At 38.8% G+C, this 11946-nt stretch overlaps 1 protein-coding gene across 1 annotated transcript in view; it reads right to left on the reverse strand.

Moving 5' to 3' along the window:
- Positions 1-5926, reverse strand: part of si:dkey-81j8.6 (STE20-like serine/threonine-protein kinase) — a 30562-nt gene extending 24636 nt beyond the window's left edge. The window contains exon 1 of the mRNA XM_036595293.1: positions 5600-5926. Coding sequence (XP_036451186.1) covers positions 5600-5749 — 150 coding nt within the window. The 5' untranslated portion in view covers positions 5750-5926. The remainder of the gene's footprint in view (positions 1-5599) is intronic.
- Between the last annotated feature and the right edge of the window lie 6020 nt (positions 5927-11946).

The raw sequence follows: 11946 nt of genomic DNA on the forward strand, positions 1-11946 counted from the left end.
TGGAAGCACAAGGTGGGTCTTCCTAATAAAGCAGCCAGTTGGTGGAAGCAGAAGGTAGGTGTTTCTAATAAAGCAGCCAGTTGGTGGAAACACAAGCTAGGTGTTTCTAATAAAGTGGCCACTGAGTGAAAGCACAAGGTAAGTGTTTCTAATAAAGTGGCCAGTAAGTGGAAGCGCAAGGCATGACAAGTTAATGCCACAGTTTAATGCAACTTGGTCTAATTGGTCTAAAGTGATAGAATTTGGTCTAATTATACTTTAGATGAACCTCAAACAGTGAAACAGTCAATTTTTTATTCCATGTAATTTTAATATTTTTATGTACAATCAAATTTGCGTTTTCTATCATTTTGTTGAAAAGCAGAAGCCCCATCTGACCAAAATACTGAATTCAATCATAAATTATACATTAGAAACTCCCTTTTTTGCCATATAGTTTGATCATTGTGACACTTTTCTGAAGATCTGTGCTCTGAGCTGAGAGACTGATGAGTCAAAAAACAGACACCTGCGTTCGTCTTTTTACTCATTTAACTTTTAGCCCTGCAGTCATACAATGTTGGATGATCTTTAAAAGTTGGAGAAAGAGCTGCTCTCTAAGTCTGAAGTTCAGACAGTTTTTTTGTTTTTTTTTCCGGATGTGTTGTAATTTTGATGCGTGCTGATTGATGATGTAAGATTGTTAAACTGGTGCCTAGACGGCCTTCTGAAAGCTTCTAGTCTGTTTGGGTGAGTGTGTGTATCGTTTTTTTGTCTTGCGCACACACAAAATGAAGAAAGTTTAACAGAGGAGGCTAAAATCTATAACAGGAAGTTGTCTTTCACATTTTGTTAGGGCAGGAAGTGAGCCAAACCACAGCACAGACCTGAACCCCAAAACTGTCACCTAGGAAACCCAAAATAAAACATCATTGTAGATGCGATGCAGTGTTTGGGTTATTCTTGTTGCTGACCTCTGTGATGCGTTGCAGTTTTTCCAGCGGTGTTTAAATAAAAACCACCATAAAAGTTTTATTATTTAACTATAAATCATCCCAATATTAGCAACACAAAGGCTAGACAGTTCTTTATCTAATCACTAACAGATATCAGCTCTGTCTATAAGTCAGCCAATAAACCTATAGCATATTTATTGTATTTATGAATTTACTGTTTTTACTGCTTTTGTAGCTTAATTAGTGCAAAACCTCACTGAGTTGATTATAATATTCAGTAGTTTTAACTGGCTGAAGCTACAAACACACTATAATGCCAAAAGTATGTGGACACTCCTTATAAATATTGAGTTCTGGTGTTTTAGACATACCCATTGCTAACAGGTGTACACAATCAAGCACATAGCTATGCAGTCTCCATAGACAGACAATGGCAGTAGAATGGGTCGTACTCAAGAGCTCAGTGAGTTTAAACATGGCACTGTCATAGGATGCCACTTTGGCCACAAGTCAGTTCATGAATTTTATGCCCTGCTAGATCTGCTCCTGCTAACTGTAAGTGCTATTATTGTGAAATGGAAGCGTCTAGGAGCAACAACATCTCAGCCACAAAGTGGTTGACCACCCAAACTCACAGAGCAGGGCTGCTGAGTGCTGAAGCATGTAAAAGTGGCCTATTCTCTGTTGAATCATTCATGATAGAGTTCCAAACTGCCTCTAGAAGCAACATCAGTATAAGAACTGAGCAGTTTGGTGAAGAGCCTTTCCTATTCCAGCATGACAGAGCCCCTGTGCACAAAGCAAAATCCATAAAGACATGGTGTGACCAGTTTAGTATGAAGGAACTCCCGTGGCCTGCACAGAGCCCTGACCTCAACCCCACTGGACACCTTTGGGATAAACTAGAACAGAAATTGTGAGCCAGGCCCTCCCGTCCAACATCAGTGTCTGACCTCACACATGCTCTTTCGAGTGAATGGGCACAAATCCCCACAAACACACTCCAAGATCTTATAGAAAGCTTCCCAGAAGAGTGGAAGCTGTTATAGCTGCAAAGGGGGGTAACTCTATATTAATGCCCCTGGTTTTGGAATGAAACGTCCAACAAGCTCACAGAGGTGTGATGGTCATGTGTCCACTTAATTTTGGCCATATAGTGTAAATCAGTGGTCTCCAACTCTGGTGCTGGAGAACTATCTTCCTGCAGAGCCAAGTTCCAACCACAATCCTGATTGGTGGAATCCAATGTATTAGAGTTAAGTAAGGGGGTGGGACAGCTTTTTGGACATTTACAACTAAACTCTGCAGGAGATAGCTCTTCAGGACTAGGGTTGGACCACTAGTGTAAATTAACATCCTCTGCAGGGAACTTAACCAAAGCATTTTTCTGCTAATATTTATTTGAGTTTAACATGTTGGGAAAATATAAAATGCGCAATAACTTTTGCACAGGCCACATTTTATGTTTTATTTTTTTCTCCAATATGTTAAATTCAGCAAATAAACAGTAATTGTGTATTAAAATGTGCAGAAGTGTGTTTCTGTAGAGGATGTGTAACTTATTTTCACTCAGAAAATCAACAACAACATAAAACTTGAGCCCAAACTTTTGCACACAACCGGAGCAGAACACATCAGGGGTGCATTTAAAAGATATTCTGGCCTATTGTATGTTATGTAGTATTCTGTAGCACTGTATTGCATCTCTCAGCCTCATCAGTTTCACAGAATTAACAGTTTCGTAGCCTTTTTTGTGTTTTTGCCTGTTGTTGTTCTCTCACTACAATAACCAGCATGCACTGCAAATACCTCATACAACTGACTCTGCATTAGAGAAATCCACAGATACAGTGAGTTAGCCAGCTAACAGGAAAACAAAAACAAACAGAACCTTACAACATCCTGCCCTCATGTAGGTGCACAAATAAAAAAGATGGTCCTTTAAGAGTTCTTCTTATGAACACTCAAAGAACCCTTTGCATGATTAAATGGTTCTTCAGATTGATGGAGAATGTGATGTATACGGTTTTCTGTAGAACCTTTTTGAAAAGGGCTCTATATGGCACCCAAAAGGGTTCTTGTACTGTGACAAGCTTGATATCATAGCAATGGAAGAATCCTTTTTGGTGCTACGAACATTCTAAAATGGTTATTCAAGGGTTCTTTCACTCAAAGAACCCTTTGCATGATTAAAGGTTTCTTTGTATCATGAAATGTTTTTTCAGACTGATGAAGAATGTACTTAAGATGGTTCTATATAGAACCTCTTTGAAAATGTCAAGCTTGTAACAATAGAAGAACCCTTCTGGGTGCTATATAGAACTCTGAAAAGGTTCTATATAGAACCGTCTTTAGCACATTCATCAATCTAAAGAACCCTTACATGATGCAAAGAACCCTTGAATCACACAAACATTTCTTTAAGTGTTCATGGTTCTAGATAGAACCTTTTTTACTAAACAACTCTTGAAGAACCATCTTTTTAAGAGTATAGGACCCTTTTTAAAAAGGCTCTGTACACAACCATCTACAGCACATTCTCCATCAAATCTAAAGAACTCTTTAACAATGCGAAGAACCCTTTAATCATGCAAGCAGTTCTTTAGTGTTCATGGTTCTATATGGAAACATTTTCTTTACTAAAGAACCTTTGAAGGACCATTTTTAAGAGTGTGCTTGTAGTTTTTGAAACCTTCTTCCCACCTTCTAGTTACATCAGAAGAAAGTTTTTCTTAGTTTTTAAGCTGGAAAATCTCTCCCTCACGCCGCTGTGGGAGGAGAGTGGGCATGTTTATGACAGAGTCTTATAGTGATTATAATTTTTTATTCTTGTCAGAGTGACTCTTTCACCAGCACACAAACTCCAGTAAGACGGCTGATAATACTCATGAAGCTAATTATAATTTTATGATTGAATTTTTTTGCAATTGCTAAAAAATTGCTAAACTGAGGCTTTGTACAAAGTTCTGTCGCATTTTATATTTTCTATATTTTAAGTTTTATTTTATTCAAATATGTTGGAGTAGCAAATAAATAGAATCTGTGCACTGGAATTCGCACAAAAGAGCCATATGTCAGTTCCCTGTAGAGGATGTGCTTGCTTATTATCACTTAAAAAATCAACAACATGTGTAATTCGACCAGGGGTGTTCAAACTTTTGCATACAACTGTATATTTTTCCAAAGACATCTTGAACAGCAGCACATGGAAAGACAAAGGGAGGAAAAGAAAGAAAGGAATATCTTCAAGTCCACTATATCAGCTTTTTAAGGGGTAGCAGCTGATGGGTTTACACTCCACATGGAAGCTAGAGCTAGCTAGCACATTAGCACATGCCATCTTTGGATCTGCACTTGTATAAATGTTGCATGTTTTTTCAGTGATTTCTTAGAATTGTAACAAGTAAAACTGGATTAACAGTGTTGACCACTCAGTGGTCCACCTCAGCACAGCTTTATAACAGCTGTTTGGAAGGAAAAGAGAAGGAACAGTGCACTCTAAGTTTGCTTCTCCTGACGAAATACATCAGTGGTGCACAATGAAGTATTTAATTCTGACTCATTTAGAATGAACTATTTCATGGTGAGTCAGTATATTTGAAATACAGGTCTATTTGTCATGATTATCTGCTTTACCTTTGAGCTTTAGATTAAAGGTGGTTCTCAAAATGTTGCCTTCAAATTAGAACACAAAACTAGCCAGCTTAAAAAGCTTGAAAGCAATGTTTTAAGTGATACCCACTTATTTCTAAAGAATTTTTTTTTCCTGTTTGGTAAAATCTTGTATGATCATGTATTAAGATGATAACAATGTAAACTATATAAAATTATGAAAATATAAAAGATGAAAATGCATAAAAAACATATCCCACAGACAATTACTGAACAACTAGCTAGCATATGATGCTAACCGCTAAAGCTAGTTCTTTTCAGTGAAAATCTAATCCTTTTGGGCCAGTGTGCTCACAGAGGCCTTTCTGCCATTTTCTGAGGGGCTGTTTTCTGTTGCTTTTTGGATCTGTATGAAAGTGTCTATACAGGAAGTGCATCAGCAGAGAGACTGAGTGAAACTTCAGCTACACAAAAGGCTAAACAGTCAGAAGTAAGCAGTGATTGCTTAATGTTTTAAAAGGTATTTTACAATCACATCAACACAACATGCTTTCTTCCATCCAGTTTACCCAAATCAGTTTGTTCCACAATATTCCACTGATGTTACCTCATATGCTATATAAAAACCCTTCTTCAATCTATGTTATAAATTATTTATACTTTATAAAGATTTTTAAGACATGCAGACTTTATCACTGTTTTACCATCATCCACGTTCCATATAAAACTCAGAAGACATGTGTAGGTTCATGGGTGGTTTTGGATAGTAAATAAAATGGCTATATTTGTGTTGTAGTCATGGTGATAAATAATTCAGCAACAGGTGCTTTTAACTTGCATGTTGATGAACTTATTGTCCATCATCTCTTTAAAAATATCATTTTGTTGTTGATTATTGATGATAACGTGGCATAGTCGCTTTTATAAGTTTTAGAACGTTTGTTTTTTTAAAAAAAACCAAGAAAGTTCACTCATCTTTTATTCATTAATGTATTTGTTCCTCTACTCTTCTGTGGTACCGTCTGCGCTTTTGTCCAGTCGTGTCATTTTACCTTGTACACTTTCCCGAATGCTCCGTCCCCCAGCTCCCCCATGGTCTCCCAGCTCTCCCGGGGATCCACATCCCTCTTCAGGTTTTCATACTGCCGCACTCGTTTCTTTTCCACTCCCAGACGGAATAAACGCATCAGGAGGGTCGCCATCCCACCCCCCCGCCGCCGTCACTCTCTCTCACCCACCCGTCCAAATAGTCGCCTGATTTTCCTGAAGAACCTCCAGCTGGACTGAGCCGTGCCCTCGAACACACACTCACACACACACAAACTGAGAGATAAAAACTGTTGAGTGGCAACATTTACTCCTCCACACACACTCAGGTCTCGCAGCGTATCAGGAAGCTGCTGTAGAAAAACCACATCCTTCAGAGCAGAGGCAGCAGCAGCAGCAGCGAACTGCAGTTTAGATCTCTACATCTCTACTCCTACAGCACTGCCAGTAAACACACACACAGGGCCTAGACATAAACACACATGATGACCATCAAAAGTCCAGGTTGACTTGACTGCCTGATTTTCACTGTTACTTTTCAGTTACATATGAACAGCTCACTGCAGGGCCTGTTATTGATGAAGCAGCGGCTGATTTAGGATCAGATTCAGGCCTTATTTACGATGATCTCACTGACAGGAACAGATCCTGGATCAGCACTCCTAGCCTGTATATACTAGGTTGCCAGGTGGATGCTATGGTATCCGTGATGGTTGCTAGGAAGTTGCTGTGGCCTTCCTGGTGGTTGCCATGGTGTTGTTAGGTGGTTGCTATGGTATTCCAGGTGGTTGCTATGGTGTTGCTAGTTGGTTGTTATGGTATTCCAGGTGGTTCCTAGGGTGTTGCTAACTGGTTGCTAGGTAGTTGCTATGGCATCCACAGTGGTTGCTAGGGGGTTGCTAGGTGGTTCCTATGGTGTTCGTAGGAGGTTGTTACAGTACTCCAGATGGTTTCAAGGGTGTTGCTAACTGGTTGGTAGGTGGTTGCTATGGCACCCAAAGTGGTTGCTAGGGTGTTGCTAGGTGGTTGCTATAGTATCTTTGGTATTTGGTAGAGTCTGCCACCCTGGCGCCACCTTGAGGCAGAGCAGTGCAGAAGCTCTAGTTAGTTAAGAACACCAGAGACAGAAGCTGATCGTGGGTGAAGCAGATAAACAATGAGCTTCACTGCTTTTGTATTTGCGCGTCCATTTCACCCTAATGAACAACATAACCTCATACATTTATATTCAGGGACCCCTCAGAATTTTGATTTTGAGACATTCAGGGGGTCAACTAGGTATTTCGCACCTTTTATAGCTAAGGTGTTGTTAGGTTTTTGACATGTTATTTAAGGTGCTTGATAGGGTGTCGATCTGTTATCCGAGGTGGTTGTTGGGGTGTTGCTGTATTGGGGTGGACATGTATCATGGTGACATTTAATGGGTGCACAAACTTTTGACCACATAGTTCCACCAATCATTGCTCTAGGAAAAATCTGACGTTTAATCTGACGCTATGCAGAAACTGTATGTCTAATTAAAAGTTGTATGCAAGTGCACATTTCACAATCAGACAACATTTTGGAGTTGGTTCACTGTGGATATTTTGAAAACTGCAGGGGTAGAAAAATGAGAAGAAGAAGAAAATAAAGAAGATTATAAATCAAATTACTATAGTGTTACTAATTATACAATCAGCCTAACAAATTTAAGTCTTTTCAATATTTACATGACTAGGTCTGCTTTAATCAGTTTTTTTGGCTTACCCTGTTGACAATTTTTTGCTTAATATATGCATTTACATCTCATTTTCTGATTTTTGCAAATGGCCATTACTAATTTATTAATCTCAGTATTATTGAGCTCTGCTAAAGCCTGAGCAGACTGATAAATCAATGTGATGATCAGGGATTAATCTCAGTGTTACTGAGCTCTGCTAAAGCCTGAGTAGACTGATAAATCAATGTGATCAGTTATTAATCTCAGTGTTAGTGAGCTCTGTTAAAGTCTGAGTAGACTGATAAATCAATGTGATCAGTTATTCATAATATCGGTGTTGTACTGGACTCATGCTTGGGAGATTGTGGGAGCAGCAGTGTCTGAAGCAGATGATGACGGAGAAAAGAAAAAAGTTAAGAATTTCAGAACTTAATTTCATTAATAAGCAGCTTTTCCATGAAACATATTAACAGAAGAATTACATGAAAGAACTGTCTATTAGTAAAAGCAAGGAACCGTGTGAATTAAGTAAAAATTACAGCAGAGTTTTTCCGATGTACTTATATCAATATGTGTTCTAAATGTATTCTGAATATGTTATTTTTTTATGTATTGTAATGAAACACATCAGTGAATACATTTAGGACAGTGTATTCAGTTTTCAGCCATCGTTACCAAGTATGACTTCTGTGATCTGCATTGCATTTTACATTAACCATGTACATATACAGTAAGACTCTCACACACAATGTTTTTTAAATAAACAAGATATCAAATCATAACTGCATTTTCACAGAGTATCAATACCTACAACACTCGCTTTTGTCATGTTAAAGGTTCATCATAATGCATGAAATGAAGATACTGGAATACAAATTAATTTCTAAAGGTATCAAACAGTAAAAGTGCATTAGACAGGATTGTGGCTGTTTTCATACATTTTCAAATACATTTGATAAATATATTTACATACATTTATTGTTGTATGTTACATTTCTTGTAATATTTCCCCATACATTTTTAAAAACTCAGTTTCATAATGAATGCTGTTTGTTATGAGCTGTGTGTGAGCTTCCTTTTACTCTCTTCTGGTGGTTTCAGAAGGAGCAGCAGGTGTTTCTGTTACTCTACACATTACAGTAGTGTTAATTAGATGCACAACAGCTTAGTAAAACAGCCAAAACACTGTAAAATACCTCCTCGTCTCTGATTTATTTATTCAGCTAGTTTTATTACAGTAACTCACAAACACTTTGTCTGGTGTTTACTTTGTGCCTCCCAGATTCAGGACATAAATTTAACACTTTCTGAAAAATATTTGTAATCAGATTAATGTTCCAGTGTGGAGTAGATTTGTAGTCATGAGATGTGTCACATTCATTTCTGCTGTGTTTCTGAATCACGTGGGAAAAAAATGTTTTCCATTTGACCCTTCAGGCCAACCACAGCAGTGACCTACATATTATGGTGAAAAACTGTAATTCAACTATTCAACCACCAGATGTCACTACTGGTCCAAACTGTACACCATGCATTATTCTTCACAGCTGGGGAACGCCACTGATTTTTCAAAATGTCTGCGTATGGATGTAAACAGAGTCGTTCAGAGTGGTTTGGTGTGAAAGGCTGTGTTCTAGAGAAACTTAACCAGTCACAATTGTTCACAGTGGTGGTGATAGGAACCAGGTGTCTGAAGAGTTTAATATACACTCACAGAGCACTTCATAAGTCCACCTTCTTATATTTACACTCATTGTCCATTTTATTAGCTCCACTGACCATATTGAAGCACTTCGTAGTTCTACATTTACAGACTGATGCTGGGGATTTTAAACACTGTGTCCACTGACTGTCCACTCTATTAGACACTCGTTCCTTGTTGGTCCACCTTATAGAAGTAAAGTCAGAGACGATAGCTCATCTGCTGCTACGCCGACTGTGTTGGTCATCCTCTAAGTCCTTCTTCAGTGGTGACAGGACGCTGCCCACAGGACGCTGTTGGCTGGATGTTTTTGGTTTTCAGTCCAGCAGCGACACAGAGGTGTTAAAAAACTCCAGCAGCACTGCTGTGTCTGATCCACTCGCACCAGCGCAACACACACTAACACGCCACCACCACGTCAGAGTCACTGCAGGGCTGAGAATGATCCACCACCCAAATAATACGTGCTCTGTGGGGGTCCTGACCATTGAAGAACAGGGTAACAAAGTATGCAGAGAAACAGATGGACTACAGTCTGTAACTGTAGAACTACAAAGTGCTCCTTTATGGTCAGGGGAACTGATAAAATGGACAAAGAAACAAGGAGGTTAACGAAGTGCTTAGTGAGTCTATATTAAACTTCTTAAACTCTTCATTAAACTCATTATGACTTCAGTGTGAGTGGGCAGGGCAAAACTGCTATAGACCTAGCAGGCAAATATATGTAAATGAGTTGTTTTTTGTGACATCACAAAAAAAGCAAGTTTAAAAGGACTCTACAGAAAATTTGAAACTTCAAAACCATATTAAACACATTATTTGTTTGTTTGTCAGGTACATGGGCCCTTTAAAGTTCCTCCAAATAGCACACTTTCTCTACTGGAGCTAATCCAGTGCTCTCAGCAGGGAGTGAAGCTCCTGCAGAATGCAGTCTAAGTACAGACACACTGTTCAGGCTCTTCTGCACTTTCTGTACTGCAAATCAGCAAAAGTACAGACAAAAATCTTCAAGATTAGCTTTGTATGTCCATGTTTATAGTTAACAGTGTCAGAAACCACATAATCAAGATAATGAGAGATTACTTAAAGGGCCCATATCATGGAAAACTGAATATTCCTCTCTCTTGAAGTAATAATGTGGTGTATAAAAAGTTAAAGTTTCAACATATCAACAACTGAGAGAGAAAAAATAATGACTAGGCCTGATATAAAATGATTTTATGGAAAACGTTGTTGCTGACACTTAGATTAAAATTACTTACTAAACTACTAATACACAAAGTATAACTAAAGAAAAGAAGGAAGGAAAAAAAGTAAATTGGACTGTGAGTGGAAAATGAGTGATGATCAGTGGAATTTTGTCTATTACTCTGCTTAACCACTGGTGGACCGCCCAGAAAATGCTGAGCAAAACGCTATTGGACCACCAGCTTTGCCATCAGTGGGCCGATATTGTTCCACTATCCTCTTGCTATCAGGGTATTACACAGTCCATATGTGGAAACTAAACTGCAAAATCAGCCCATTGTGAATTCACTGTTTCTGTGATGTCACAAAAACACACATTCACATGCACTCACCTATTCGGCCTACAGCTGTTTAGCCCCACCCACTCACTTAACTTAAGTTATAAAGAGTGTTTCAGCCTGGACTGCTTTTTGAATCACAGCCAAATTGTAATTGTTTCTCAAATCAGATCTTTTGAGCTTCCGCTCTGTTAGGCTACGTTCACATTACCAGGTCGAAGTGGCACAAATCCAATTTTTTGCCCTAATATGATTCAGATCTGATGTTTTCAGGGCTATGTGGACACACAAATCTGATCTTTTCAAATCTGACCTGAGCCACTTTCATATTTGGTCCTAGCTCAGATACGTATCCATGTGACCTTAATGTGAACACTCAGATGGGAATTCGTGTGGGGTTTTTTTCCACTGTGCGTGCGCCATCATTGAGCGTTACTATGGCAGCAGAACACAAGTTAAAGCCTGTAAAAGCAACATATCTGACCTTTTTCACCTTTGTCTCGCTCTAATAATGCAGCTGAGAGCTGGTCAGAGTTAATTATCTTCGCAGTGAGGGCTCATTCTGCTCGTTAGTTTGTTTGCTGATGATGAACGTGACACACGAGATTCATTCACGTGACGTTATTGACTAGGATGTGAGCATGCGGGTCATTTGAGGATGCCAATTCGTTCACATTAATTATTATTCACATTAATTAACGATCATGGATTTCGGCAAAAAAGGATTTGAGCAATGAGGCTTGTAATGTAAACGTAGTTTTATTTTTGCGAGTGATCAGATCGGATTTGCGTGTTCAGACATCACCAGTCTAGCTACATGGGTTGCCATGGTAACGACGTAGGCGTCAGTAACTATGTAGCTACGCTAGTGACTCCGATCTCAAACGCAGATACAGGAGAGATGAAGGTGCATCATCTCGCACTTCAAACTCTTCATAATCATGAATCTTTGGAGCTCTTCTTGAATCCCAGCACTTCATCACACTGGATTTGACATCGTCGTTGTTTGTCATGTTGAGTGTGACGCAAAAGACACTTTGAAATCTGATTTAAGCGCCCAGACTGAGACAGATCTGTAAAAATCTGATTTAAGTCACATTTCAAAAACCACCTCCAAATGTGGTTTGGATCTGATTTGCAAAATGTGTTTTTTTGCTCTCCAGACTATTAAAAAATCAGTCTGGATACAACCTAGATAGGACAAAATACAGATTTGGGCTGGCAGTCTTTACATAGCCTCAGAACAGAGCTCACTTACATATATCAGTCTTAAAAGGGTGGTAAGAAAAACAGCCAGTTTAATGCTAAGGCTGGAAAATGGTCATGTAAAAAATTAACTATGACTGTTTTTTGATATAAAACCACACTAAAGTTATAAGTGGACCTCAGAGGAAAGAGTAAGAAACTGAGACAGGCAGTTAGCAC

The sequence above is a fragment of the Colossoma macropomum genome, unplaced genomic scaffold, assembly GCF_904425465.1.
Source record: "Colossoma macropomum unplaced genomic scaffold, Colossoma_macropomum, whole genome shotgun sequence".
NCBI classification, from domain to species: Eukaryota; Metazoa; Chordata; class Actinopteri; order Characiformes; family Serrasalmidae; genus Colossoma; species Colossoma macropomum.